This window comes from Gobio gobio, assembly GCF_949357685.1.
Source record: "Gobio gobio genome assembly, chromosome: 7".
In the NCBI taxonomy this organism is placed as follows: Eukaryota; Metazoa; Chordata; class Actinopteri; order Cypriniformes; family Gobionidae; genus Gobio; species Gobio gobio.
The window spans coordinates 54,352,700-54,367,802 of record NC_137103.1 but is presented as its reverse complement, the minus strand read 5'-3'; the positions used below and the strand labels follow the sequence as shown (position 1 = coordinate 54,367,802).

Below are 15,103 nucleotides of genomic sequence, written 5' to 3'. Positions count from 1 at the left end.
AATTTTAATTTTTTTATGTAATTTTGTTTTTTGTCATTTTAGTACTTTAGCTTACACTTATTTGTTATTTGCCAAAGCCACATTTCTAATCTCTTTCTTTTTTTGTTGTTGTAAGTTCTTCATCTCATGTATTTATATTTAATTTTATTTTAGATGTATTTCAATTAACAAAAAATATTTTTAATAGGTTTATTTAACAATGAAAACACTAACAGTTTTTAAAAAATATATTTTTGGCTTTTTTTAAATTATTATTTAGTTTAAAGTCATTTTAATAATACATCTTGAACATATTTGACTTCAGTTAGTTGCCAAGGAAATATTTCAAATTTGCAAACTTTTTAATATTTTTAATAGTTTAAGTTAAGATTCACAATGTTTTTTTCATTTCAAATCTTTTTTTTTTTTGCCTGGTTTCTCACCTAAATATAGTTTTGAGAATGTTATTTTGACTGTAGAACAAGAAAAAATATTGATGTTGTATAGATAATGATAAACTGGGTTATTAACTGGCATGGAAATGCAAATAATCTCAAAGATAGTAGGCTTCTTTTCTTCATACAAAATATAATTTAATATTACTTATTTTTTGAGGTGAAAAATAACCTGTGCATGTTTTTGATATGCTTTGTGAGAATCATCAATAAATAAGATCATCAAACTATAAAACGTAATGATGAGAGTGTGTCTTTAATTGATTCTCAGGTGCCGTCCAAAGGGCCGGTGGAGCTGCCGTGTTCTGGTGAAGACCCGACCGCAGACACGGTTCGGGACCCGGGCCGCGATCTCTTCCTCTGGGCTGTGGTACAGAATAACCCAGAACTGGCAGAGATCGGCTGGGAGCAGGTACAGCACGGACTCTTTATATTCACCTGTTTTCTGCTTCATTTTGGTGGTAGAAGCTGATATTTTATCCTACTCTTTGGTAAAAAAGTTATTATTATTTGATTATTATTTATTAAAATGTGACCCCGGAGCACAAAACCAGTCCTGCGTCTCACGGGTATACTTATACAATACACTGTACGGGTCAAAATTATACATTTTTCTTTTATGCCAGAAATCATTAGGATATTAAGATCATGTTCCATGAAGATATTTTGTAAATTTCCTACTGTAAATATACAAAAAATATATTATTAGTAGTAATATGCATTGCTTAGGACTTCATTTGGACAACTTTAAAGGAGATTTTCCTCAATATGTAGATTTTTTTGTACCCTCAGATTCCAGATTTTCAAATAGTTGCATCTCGGCCAAACATTCCTATCCTAACAAAGCATAATCAATGGAAAGATTATTTATTTAGCTTTAGATTATGTATAAATCTCAATTTCCAAAAATTAACCCCTATGACTGGGTTTTGTGGTCCAGGGCCACAAATGTACTATTATAGTATTTATTGATTTTAAATGAGCTTTTATTTTCATTTTTATGTGTTTTTTGCCATTTTTGCTTTTTTATATTTCTATTCTTTAGTTTATTTTTATTTAAGTTTTAGTCATTTTAATTCTTCAAACTTAAACTTATTTATTTCAGTTTGTTTAATTTCTAATTTTTGATCAAGGCAACATTTGTAAGGATTTCATCTAATTATTTTGTTAATTCATTTATTGTTATAAATTTGTATTTTATTTATTGTTAAACATTTTTTTAATGTAACATTTTTTTTTGTTTTCTTTTTAGTTCTGATGGATAACAAAAATCGTAGTCTATTTTCAACCCAACTTGGGTTATTTTTAACCCAGCATTTTTTAGAGTGTTTTGTAGTTTGCATATATGCATTCATTTAAAGGATTAGTTCACTTTTAAATAAACTTTTGCTGATAATTTCCTCACCCCCATGTCATCCAAGATGTCCATGTCTTTCTTTCTGCAGTCGAAAAGAAATGAAGGTTTTGGATGAAAACAGTCCAGGGGTTTCCTCCATATAATGGACTTCAATGGGCTCCAAACGGTTCAAGGTCCAAATGACAGTTTCAGTGCAGCTTCAAAGGGCTTTAAACGACACCAGACGATGAATAAGGGTCTTATCTAGACAAACCATCAGTTTCTGTGAGAAACCGATCAGTATTTATGCTATTAATTTACCTCTTTTCAGATGAGCGTGATCATCTCTGAGCTCCGCCATAACTTCCGCTAAGTGAGGTCAAAATACGAGCCTGGTCATAGATGTATACGTAGATGCCTCATTAGCGCCTGCACGGATCAGTAGAATGAGGCATCTACTATCGATATATCTATGACCACGATCGTATTTTGACCTCACTTAGCGGAAGTTATGGCTGAGCTCAGAGATGATCACGTTTGTCTGATAAGAGGTAAAATAATATCATAAATACTGCTGGGTTTCTCGCAGAAACTGATGGTTTGTCTAGATCAGACCCTTATTCATCATCTGGTGTCGTTTAAAGCCCTTTGAAGCTGCACTGAAACTGTCATTTGGACCTTGAACCGTTTGGAGCCCATTGAAGTCCATTATATGGAGGAAACCCCTGGACTGTTTTCATCCAAACCTTAATTTCTTTTCGACTTTAGAAAGAAAGACATGGACATCTTGGATGACATGGGGGTGAGTAAATTATCAGCAAAAGTTTATTTAAAAGTGAACTAATCCTTTATTTACCCTGCTGGTAAATACTGATATGATTGCATTAATGTAGTATAATCAGATTCTGTATTTAAATAGCAGTTTGTAGATGCCCAGAGTTTGTGTGTGTGTGTGTGTGTGTGTGTGTGTGTGTGTGTGTGTGTGTGTGTGTGTGTGTGTGTGTGTGTGTGTGTGTGTGTGTGTGTGTGTGTGTGTGTGTGTGTGTGTGTGTGTGTGTGTGTGTGTGTGTGTGTGTGTGTGTGTGTGTGTGTGTGTGTGTGTGTGTGTGTGTGTGTGTGTGTGTGTGTGTGTGTGTGTGTGTTGCAGTGCAGAGACTGTATCGCAGCCGCTCTGGCAGCCAGTAAGATCTTGAGGAAACTGGCTCAGGAGAGCGGCGAGGATGATAGCGAAGAGGCGAAGGAAATGAGAGAACTCGCCAACCACTATGAGAAGCAAGCCATCGGTATGACGTTACACACATCACCTCAAACCCTCCGCCCTGAGCTGTGATCTTGAACCGTGTGTGTGTGTGTGGCTTCCTGTCCCAGGCGTCTTCAGCGAGTGTCACAGCTGGGATGTTCAGCGGGCGCAGAAGCTGCTGATCCGCATCTCTCCGTCCTGGGGCAGAAGCACCTGTCTGTGGCTCGCTCTGGAGGCCGATGATAAAAGCTTCATCGCTCACTCCGGAGTCCAGGTGAACAAACCCTGTCAGAAATACCAATGGCATATCACACTCGGATAGAGACAGAGCGACACGCGTCATAATCTGAAGGCCACGCCCACCAGGGGGGAAAACAATCAAACCGTCTCCATTGACTTTGCATTGCGTGAAGCTGCCTCCTTGTCATTTCGGACTTATTACAAAAAACTGAACAATGTATAAAAGCTGATATGTGACAAAGTGTACAGCAAACAAGCTAAACAAAACCCAGAAGCAAAAACCCAGACGTTTTTATAAGCTGTTGACCCAAAAAACAAGCGTTTAAGGACAAAAAAGTGGATTCAGGCCATTGAGACAGAGCGCGACGGGTCATATTACACTGAGAACTACGACGACTAGAGGGGAACATAATCAGAGACAGGAAATATCATATATAAAACTGACATTTGGATATTTGACTTAACAGTGACAAAATGTTTACTGCACACATAGACATACTGAGGCATACTGAGTGTCAGGATCCCAAAATTTCCCCATTCTTCAGCTGAAGCTTCACTTCGTATTGCCTGTATCCACTTTTATCTTCTTAAACGCTCGTTTTTTGGGGTCGACATCTTATAAAAACTGTGTTTTTTAGTTTGTTTGTGTCACAAAACAGGAAATAACAGGCGGCAGGCAGAGATGAGGGATCCAAATGCAGGGGAGAATTTAATGAAACAAACAATCAAAAATCAGGAACAAAATAACACTGAGAAAAATAAACAATCAAAAGCAGGACTACTTCAGAAACTACTTCAGCATCAAAAAATCAGTAGAAAACATATTGATTTTAAAGACTGATATCATCATTACAGTAACTGTACTTTTACAAGAGTACTGTAAATCATTAATTACAATTGTACTGTAAAAATACAGCGCACTACTGAATACATACTGTCAAACTACCCCCCCCCCCTTACAGTTGTTACTGTAAAATTACAGTAGAAATAATGTATGTGTATATATATATTGCACAGATGACAAAACAATAACAACAGCAACAATAATAATAACACATAATATTATACACATTTTTGCTTTTCTTATTTATGCAATTATATTTATATATTGTTTTGAGGTCTTAATGGTTGCAATTATTATTATTATTATAAAATTATAAAATGTCGGGATTCCAAATATGGATGGGAGAAAGTACTTCAACATAAAAAAAAATTGCACATCTCCTTGAATATAAAACATATTGATTTTAATGACTGATATCATATAGATTTTAATTTTAAGCATTCAATAACCAATATGCTGAATTTTATTTTTGATTTTTGATGCAATACATTTTTTTTAACCCTTTAAAGAGCAGTTATTTATTATGAATATTGCATAAATAAATAATTATTATTATATTGCAGAGATTAAGATAATTTGTACAGTTTTAATAATAATAATAATAATAACCATTATTATCTTATTATTTTTTCTTTCTCTAAAGAATTGTTTTAATATTATACACCTTATTGTTATTTAAACCGTTATATATTATAAAAAATGTTGTTGTGGTCTTCATGGTTGCAAATTATTCTTATTCTTATTATTCTTGCCTAACCGATATACAGAACCAATTTTTAATTATTGTATTTCTGTTTTTTGAAACAATAGGAAATAATCTTATTAAATATTACACAAAAAATTATATATATATATATATATAGAGAGAGAGAGCACAGATAACAAAACAATAATTTCTACAACAACAGCAGCAATAATAACTCTTGTTGTTATTAATATTCCACACATTTTTGTTTATTTATTATGAATAGTACATAAATAGATTATTATTAATAGTAGTTATACTATTAGATGTACAACAATAATAACAACAACCATTATTATCTTATTATTTTTTCTTTTTCTAAAAAATATAAAATATTATATACACATTATTGTTATTTAAGCTGTATTTAAAAAAAAATTTGTTGTGGTCTTAATGGTTGCAAATTATTATTCTAGCCTAACCAATATGCAGAATACATTTTTTGTAATTATATTTCTGTTTTTTTTTTGAGACAATAATAAATAATTGCTAGAATATTAAAGGTTATTAAATATTACATAAATAAATATAATATATAATTAATATAATACAATACAATACACAGATAACAATATAATTTGTACAACAACAGCAACAATAATAACAATTTATTGTTATGAATATTATACACATCGTTGTTTATTTATTATGCATATTACATAAATAGATCATTATTATTATTATTAGTAGTAGTAGTAGTAGTAGTAGTAGTAGATTGCATAGATTTTGATTGCATAGATAGATTTTTCTAAAAAGTATTAAATATTATATACACATTGTTATTTAAGCTGTTGTTTATTAAAGAAAATTGTGTTGTGGTCTTAATGGTTGCAAATTATTCTTATTCTTGCCTAACCAAGAACCAATTTTTAATGATTGTATTTCTGTTTTTTGAGACTATAATAAATAATTAGTTATTAAATATTACCTAAAAAAAAAATATATATTATGTTTTATATATAGATATATATTGCACAGATAACAAAACAATAATTTGCACAACATCAACAATAATAATATATCTTATTGTTATTAATATTATTTTTTTTAAATTATTATTTATGCAATTAAAATTCTATATTGTTTTGAGGTCGCAAATTCTTATTCTTGCCTAACTAATATGCAGAATTCATTTTTAATTATTGTATTTCAGTTTTTTTTTGAGACAGTAATAAATAATTGCTAGAATATTAAAGAAGTTATTAAATATTACATAAATAAATATAATATAATTAATATAATACAATACACAGATAACAAATCAATAATTTGTACAACGACAGCAACAATAATAAAAAGTTATTGTTATTAATATTATTATTTTTTTTAACGTTTTTCTAATGCAATTATATTTATATATTGTTTTGTGGTTGCAAATTATTAGCAGTATTATTCAAATTCTGCTCATGGTTCAAGACTTCAAGTTGTTTTGGGATTGCAGATATATATATTTTTGCAGTCATGTCTATTAGCTTACATGTTTGTCACGTGAGAATGAATGGGTGGGGAAATATATCATGTACAATTCAATAAGAGTTCCTTTTCCTGTGTCTGCGTCAGGCCCTGCTCACTCAGATCTGGTGTGGAGAGCTGTCTGTGGATAATCCACACTGGAAGGTGCTTCTGTGCATGGTCTTCTTCCCTCTCATATACACCGGATTCCTGATCTTCAGGTAAAAACTATATTAAAAGTGTCTAATTAAACATGGAATCCGAAGCTTTTGAGCTGTCAGGTCTGTGAGTCATTACATGCACACACCATCAGATGGCAGCGTTGCACACTTAATAATTACAGAGCACTTCTACCATAAAAAGTGGCTTTCAATGACTCTCAATGTTAAAATGCTCTCTCGCAGACGTGATGAAGACATCCAGAGACAGGCCAAGAGAACGGAGCAGGAGAATCTGACGATAGATTCAGTCTTTGCCGGAAGCTCAGATGGCAAGATCAAACGCCATTTACGGTTAGTTGAGTTACAAACATCACACATTGAGTTACAAACACATTCCCACTGCAGTGAAAGGAGAGAAGACTGCATTTAAATGCTAGCCTGACGTCATTATACTCAGATTCTAGTCAGAATATGAGTCTGCTCCTGCTCCATTGGGCTGTGATTATGGGGTGTGTTTCAACCGAATCAACCGCACTCGATTGGATAGACCTACAACCAATCAGAGCAAGTGACGTATGTTGGGCGACGCATAGTTGTCAACAGAACTCAACTGCACGCACGCCGGAAGAAGTAGAAGAAGAAGATGAGTGTAAGCGATCTTTGCCGGTGTTGTAAACAGAATTTAAGGATACACAGAGTACTTACCAACACCATCATCATTTCTGAGAGCAATAGTAAAAGTGAACACATATACGAACAAGTTCTCCGTTTAGTAAACGAGTTCAACCCAAGCGCTATTTAGTGACGTGATGATGACGTCACTGTTGATCATCTGTCCATCAGCGTATAAAGCCCGCCCTGATGATTTGATTGGTCCGAACAGCTTCTGGTTTGGGCATAGTTGCTCCACAACGGATCAAGTCCCGACCAAACTTCCCGACCTCAAATGTTGTGGGCGGGGCTACGTTCGGCTGGCATCCAGGCTAGTTAAAGGGTTAGTTCACCCAAAAATGAAATTTCTTCCATTAATGACTCACCCCAATGTTGTTACACACACGTAAGACCTCCGTTCATCCTCGGGACACAGTTTAAGATATTTTAGATTTAGTCCGAGGGCTTTCAGTCTGTAAGAATGTAAGTGTATGCACACTTTGCTGTCCACGTCCAGAAAGGTAATGAAAACATCATCAAAGTAGTCCATATGTGACATCATTTGGTTAGTTAGACTCTTTTGAAGCGTCGACAATACATTTTACAACCATACAGGATCGTTTTATAATGGAGAGTGATGGAGATGCTACATTGTTTAAATTAATGTTAATGTTTTTCTTGTATTTAGCCCTCCGGTATTCCTTACTAATTGCTCACACTCATACTCATTGATGGTCAAATGTGGCCACACCTTAACTATTTTTCAATTGAATAAATGTTCTATGTTTTAGTTCAATAATATTTATTTAATATTTTGAGATATTTTGGTACTAAATACTATTTGTGCAATAATTATGGTCCATTAATGACCACTTAAAATATTTTTCTTCTAATATTTGTATTATTTATATTACAATTAGTATAGTAATTAAGGTTAAATTAGAGAATTATTATTCAAAGAGGCTTATTATAGTCATTTTGTGGCTCGAAAAATAATATTTGTAATGCCATTACCCACTGGTGCATTTATGGCTCTTTAATCAATATACATGTATCTAATCTAGTTGCTCAAAAAAGTATTGCAGTTTTGCATTTTAATAAATATTTAGATATGATCAAACACTAGATTTCTTTAAATGTGAAATTTTAAAATGTTAATAACTTACATATCCTTATTTCCTTATATGAAAAGTAGGCTATGAATTGATACTGAAATTGAAATCGATATACCGTCGTATACCGTCAGCCCCTCAATGTTAGCATATAGAAACGTATGGAAGCATACGGGTAGCAATATTCAATTTGAAAAGTAATATGCAAAATGGCAATGTATTTCTGTATTTAAATTTACATTGTCCATACCGAATGTGCAACATCTGGAACAAATTGCTAATTCAAATTCAGTAATATAATTTAAATGAGCTATTTCCTACACTAGTGGCATTTTCAACTCCACATTTCATTTCTCTACATTCATTGCGGGACATTTAATGAAAATGCAATCGTGTCTAAACTGTGAGTGTTAATGCAATCAAGAAAAATTACATTTAAAGGGATAGTTCACCCAAAAATTAAAATTAGCCCATGATTATTTACTCACCCTCAAGTCATCCTAGGTGTGTATGACATTCTTCTTTCAGACGAATAAAATCTGAGTTATATCAAAAATGTTCTGGCTAATCCAAGCATTATAATAGCACTAATAGTTGCTCTGTTTTAAGTCCATAAAAAATGCATCTCTCCGTCAAATAACTGCTCCACGCGGCTCTGGGGTGTTAATAAAGGCCTTCTGAAGCGAATCGATGCGTTTGTGTAAGAAAAATATCCATATTTAAAAATGCATTTAATTTTTTTCTATGGCTCTGCATCAGCCGTCCCCGCGCCATCACTTCCGGCGAATAAGGTCAAAATACCTGCAAAATACCGGCGCGATCATAGATATATACATAGATTCCTCATTAGTGTCTGCGCGGATCGGCTGAATGAGGCATCTACGTTTATATATCTTTGATCGTGCCAGTATTTTGACCTTATTCGCCGGAAGTTATGGCGCTGGGAAAACTAGATGACATTCTTCTGATAAGAGGTAAAAAAATAACAAAAATACTGTTGGGTTTCTCGCAGAAACCGATCGTTTAGTGTCTTAAGACATCAATGTGTCGCCACGAGCCGCATGGTTTAATGAGGATTCGTATGTCTGTGTTTTTACTCTCATTGCTCTCATGCTCTAAAATATCCCCATTGACATCATTATACGACTATCACACTGCAACGACTGGAGTTAAACATCTTCATTTGTGTTCTACTGAAGAAACAAAGACACCGACATCTTGGATGCCCTGGGGGTTAGCAGATAAACATAAACATTCGTTTTTGGGTGAACTATCCCTTTAAATTATCATTTTGCTACACTTGTTTCCTTAAACATATCTAATAATTTCTGTAATCATTTTCATTTTGCAACTTATAAAACGTTAAAATATGTGTTTAAAGTGTAGTGTACTAGTGTAGAAAATAGCATTTTTCTCAAAACGTTGCACATTTGTTATTGAAAATGTACATTTAAATACAGAAATACATTGAAATACATTGTCAAATTGAATATTGCTACTCGTATGCTTCCATAGAAACATACTAAACCGCTGTCTGCCTGAATAATGGCGTGTTTCTGTGCCTCAGTGTCCCCTCACAGAAGCCTGAGCTTGAGCCGCTGAACTGTTCGTCACGTCTGATGAGTCTGTTCACGTCCCCTCAAGTCAAGTTTTACTGGAACATCGTCTCGTATTTTGGCTTCCTGTGGCTCTTTGCTGTGGTGCTCATGATCGATTTTCAGGCCTTTCCGTCGTGGAGAGAACTTCTGCTCTATGTGTGGCTCACCTCGCTGGTGTGTGAGGAGATTAGACAGGTGAGACGCGCACACACACACACTTAAATATGTCCATTTTAAAAGTGGAATTTTATGTTTAAATTAACTTGATCATTTATATTTTTACTCTATTTTTTTTTTTTGTCACTCCATACAGTATTTATAAAGCCAACTTTAAAGTAACATGTTTCTCTTCACAAGCTTTCCTTTTCTAGCTCTAGGAAATATATACAGCTTTGCTGTGAAATGTTGTTTGCACAGCATGTTGATATTTTGTATGTTTGCTTTTTAACACTCTGATGCTCCACAGCTCTACCATGACTTCGATGGATCCGGTTTTCGGAGGAAAGCAAAGATGTATATCAGGGATCTGTGGAACATTCTGGATGTGCTGTCAATCATGCTGTTCATCTCTGGTCTGGTCTGCAGGTCAACACAACCTCTCTTTCACTCAATACAGTTCAGATATGATTAAGATTAATTCAGTACAGCCTCATTGAGTTAAGATTATACAGAAAATATCCTCATAACTAGGGCTGTGTGAAAAAATGTAAAAAAAAAGTATCCAAGTAGATTTAAAATGAATAATAATATAAAGATGTAAAATACAGTAAAAATAATAATAATTTTCATTTATATGCACCAATATAACAATACAAAGCAATAATTATCTGCAAGTTTTGCAGATTTGAATACTTTAAAGCTACACTGTGTAACTTTTTTAGTTTATTCTTAGCTAAAAACACTTAGTTCTTTCAAAAATATATGTGCTCATTAATGTATATTTACGTCTTTCAAGTAGTAAAGTATTCTCGTAAGTTTATAATATGCCATTGAAAATACATACGGGTGAGGGGTTCGAATGCGGGTCGCCATGTTGCCCCTCCATCTTGAAAGTACATTAGCCAAAGAGGGACATACCCGTAAATTCAAGCTTCGCCTTTGGCGTTTTAACACTCGATGGCACCGTGTCGAATGTGGACGAGGTCGAACTGGAAGCCATGTTAATCTTGGACTAAATCGGCCACCGTAGGAGTTAAAACGAAATCGGAATTGAGAGGAACAGAAACTAAAATTCACTGGATGGTCATATACCTTTTCACCACTAGATGGGGGGAAATATCACACAGTGTAGCTTTAAAGGCACAATATGTAAGATTTTCGGATTTAAATATCCATAAAACCACAAGAACAGTGTTATATATTTTGTTGACTTGTGTACTTGCATTATCCCAAATGTTTCCAAGAATGTTTAAATCCAGAGAAATAAGCCATTTTAACCAGGACACGGCCCATATCCGTGCGTCACCTATCATCATACCCGCGTTACCCTCGATTTCCGTATTTTTTAGTTTTATTAGACGGGTGAGCAACTGTTTGGAGACATTAACCACGAGTACCATGTTTACCATGCCTAATATGATCGCATACTGAAGCATACGGGTAGCAATATTCAATTTGAAATGTAATATGCAAAATGGCAATGTATTCCTGTATTTAAATTTACATTGTCCATACCTAATGTGCAACGTCTGGAGCAAATTGCTAATTCAAATTCAGTAAAATTATTTAAATGAGCTATTTCATACACTAGTTGCATTTTGAACTCCACATTTAATTTCTCTACATTCATTGCGGGACATTTAATGAAAATGCAATCGTGTCTAAACTGTGAGTGCAATCAAGAAAATGTATATTTAAAGGGATAGTTCACCCAAAAATGAAAATTAGCCCATGATTTACTCACCCTCAATTTATCCAAGGTGACATTCTTCTTTCAGACAAATAAAATCTGAGTTATATTAAAAATGTTCTGGCTAATCCAAGCTTTATAATGGCAGTAATAGTTGCTCTGTTTTGGAAGTCCATAAAAAAATTAATCTGTCCATCAAATAACTGCTCCACGCGCGTTAATAAAGGCCTTCTGAAGCTAATCGATGCGTTTGTGTAAGAAAAATATCCATCGCGAATCGATGCGTTTGTGTAAGAAAAATTCTCATTTATATGCACCAATATAACAATACAAAGCAATAATTATCTGCCAGTTTTTGCATATTCTAATGCAATAAAGGCACAATATGTAAGATTTTTGGATTTAAATATCCATAAAACCACTATAACAGTGATATATATTTTGTTGTACTTGCATTATCCCAAATGTTTCCAAGAATGTTTAAATCCAGAGAAATAAGCTAATTTTAACCAGGACACGGCCCATGTCCGTGCGTCACCTATCATCATACCCGCGTTACCCTCGATTTCCGGTTTTATTTTGTAGAAACCATGGAAGCACCAAAGACGCTTTAATATATGTGTGTTTTATTAGACGGGTGAGCAACTGTTTGGTAAACCATGTTTACCGTGCCTAATATGATCTAGCTCACTGCAGTGTGAACAAGTGTCTCATAGTTGCGCACAGAGTAGCATTATAACATAATAAGCGACCTCTAGTGGCAAAAAATTACATATTGTGCCTTTAAAATCTTTAAGTTATGATTCTGTTCATTAAAAGGTTTTGAAATGATGATATTGATAGTTAATAGACCAATATAACGGCATCATTTTTAAAGTTTTTGTTCCTTATTTTGAGTTAAGTTTAGTTCAGTTGCATAATGACTCAGAATGAAATATTATATTATGAATGAATGAATGAATGAATGAATGAATGAATGAAATCAGTATTTGTTACACTTTAAACTCTGTGTTTGTCGTTCAGACTTCAGGCCTCTGGCACCGTGTTCTACGTGGGTAAAGTTCTTCTCTGCATCGACTTCATCATATTCTGTCTACGATTAATGGCCATCTTCACTATCAGTCGAAACCTGGGCCCGAAAATAATAATTGTCAGGAGAATGGTGGGTCTGCTCTTCATAATGTCCAGATATCAGATAAGAGTTGAGAGACTAAGGCACTCATGCCACGAGGAACCAAATGCTTTTTGATATTTTGAAGAAAGAAAAACATTTTAATAATGCAAACTGAGCTATGAATGTGCATCTTCTCCTCTCATATTCTCTCTTCCTCTTTGCAGATGATGGATTTGTTCTTCTTCATGTTTCTGCTCAGTATCTGGGTGGTGGCGTACGGCGTGGCGAAACAGGGCATTATGATCCAGAATGAAGAGAGACTAAACTGGATCGTCCGTGGAGCGGTCTATGAGCCCTACCTCATCATATTTGGCAACGTCCCCTCTAATATAGACAGTGAGCGTTAAATTAAATTCAAATGAAATCACCCGATGGGCACAAAGATCACAATTGTAGGGTTCTAAAGTAAAAATCCCATTCATTTTCTTCATAGAAAGATTGATTTTTTTGTAATAACGTATTAATATTGAAGACATGCCTACTATGAGCTCCAAGAGTTGCTGTGATTTCGATTTTATTTTTTAAATGTTTAATTGTCAAATTCCCGACGCAGAAGAACTGATCTCCCTAATCTAATCAGTCTCTGCCAAATAACTTATCGTAACGTTAAGTCCACTGCAGGCAAGTTGAAAGTGAACCCAAGTGCACTTTAACCCTCTGGGGTTTTGACCCGAAGCATTTTATATTTTTTTTTTTTTAAATCGTAGCTTCATCGGAACGGTCCGAAACTTGGTGACTTTATTGGTACTTGGTATATGAACACCCAAAGAAATTGAGACGAGTCAAGAGTGCAAAACAGACAAAAAAAACTCACACACACACAAAAACACAATTAGCTTTTGGAATGGCACGCGTTCATTTGTGTGTGTGTGTGTGTGCAAGTTTTTTTGTCTGTTTTGCACTCTTGATGTTTTAGAGATTCACCTCTTCCCTGTTGAGTTCTTTTTACTGCATCCTGGCTAATTTGTAGATTGTATGCACAAAAAAACTCTGTATTTTCATATTTTTGCCAATTTCCCATTTATTTCCTATGGGGGTCATTTTTGACCCGAAGGTCCTGAGTGTGACTATTTTTTTTTACTACCACTTAGACTTTTCAAATCCTGTCCCCAATTTTTTTAGGTGTTCATATACCAAGTACCAATAAAGTCACCAAGTATCGGACCAATCCGATAAAGTTATAAAACGCTTCAGGTCATTTTTGACCCGAAGAACCCCAGAGGGTTAATTGAGCATGTGAACAGATACTAAATAAACGAAGACTTGAACCGTGAACAGACTTGACCTAAACTGTGACAGACACTCACCAACAGCGATTTACAGGAAACAATACTCGACCAGGACCATGGCAAACATGAAGGCTTATGCCGCGTTCCAGGTAACCCGTGTTTTTCCAACCTTCTACCCATGAAAGTGGACTGGAACGGCAGTCAAACCCGTGACTTCCCACCCGTGAACTCATACTAGATCGATGTACTCCCAGTTACGAGCTCTGACGTCACACAGCCCGCAAAGGAACAATGGCAGCCCCTACGGATGCAGTGTTTATGGAAGTCGTACATTAAAAACCAAATTGTTTATTAAAATAAGGTATTGCTCTTACGTTATTTATCTGCAAATGTTATGCATTATCAGCAGCTTTTCTAGCTTTAGCTAGTTTTCAGGCCATTGAGTGCATGAATAAATGAATACCAAATGCATTTCCAACTATACAAATAATGTAAAATAAAAGGTATAACAGCTTCTCTTGCCTTATGCACCGTTTTTTCTCCTCTGTTTCCCTCAAATAAGCAAGGAGTAAACACCTTTGGCGATAGAAATGATTGTAAATGAGCATAAGCCCCATACGGTTCACCATTCTTTGTTTACATCTAGCTAACGCTCAGGCAGTTTGCCGTGACTTTGCCTGGAACGCTACAAAGTCGTGAGTCGCGGTTTGAAGTCTTAACTTGCAGGCTCAAAAACATGCCTGGAACCAGCATTAAACACACAAGACTAATGACTAAACAAGACACACCTGTGAAAAATGATCAAACAATGAACCAATGACAGAACATGGCAACAGAACACATGACAAGATCACATGAGGGCAAGGGAATCACATGACATGATCACATGACAAACAGGAAGCATGAACAAAACCCAAACACTCCTTGACACTTATAGATTTGTATTTATTTAAATATGTATGAATTAAATATGAATACAATTCAATGCAATATGCAATGAAATTAAAAAAATCTTACAGATCTAAAACTTTTGAACGG

The 15,103-nt window shown here is 34.6% G+C and overlaps 1 protein-coding gene across 1 annotated transcript in view; it reads left to right on the top strand.

Annotated features, from left to right (window-relative positions):
* Positions 1–15,103, top strand: part of trpm2 (transient receptor potential cation channel, subfamily M, member 2) — a 71,594-nt gene that overhangs the window by 33,954 nt on the left and 22,537 nt on the right. Inside the window, exons 11-19 of the mRNA XM_079821122.1 lie at positions 706–846; positions 2,918–3,053; positions 3,139–3,284; positions 6,400–6,512; positions 6,696–6,803; positions 9,783–10,008; positions 10,280–10,398; positions 12,686–12,824; positions 13,001–13,172. Of these exons, the coding sequence (XP_079677248.1) occupies positions 706–846; positions 2,918–3,053; positions 3,139–3,284; positions 6,400–6,512; positions 6,696–6,803; positions 9,783–10,008; positions 10,280–10,398; positions 12,686–12,824; positions 13,001–13,172 (1,300 nt within the window). The remainder of the gene's footprint in view (positions 1–705; positions 847–2,917; positions 3,054–3,138; positions 3,285–6,399; positions 6,513–6,695; positions 6,804–9,782; positions 10,009–10,279; positions 10,399–12,685; positions 12,825–13,000; positions 13,173–15,103) is intronic.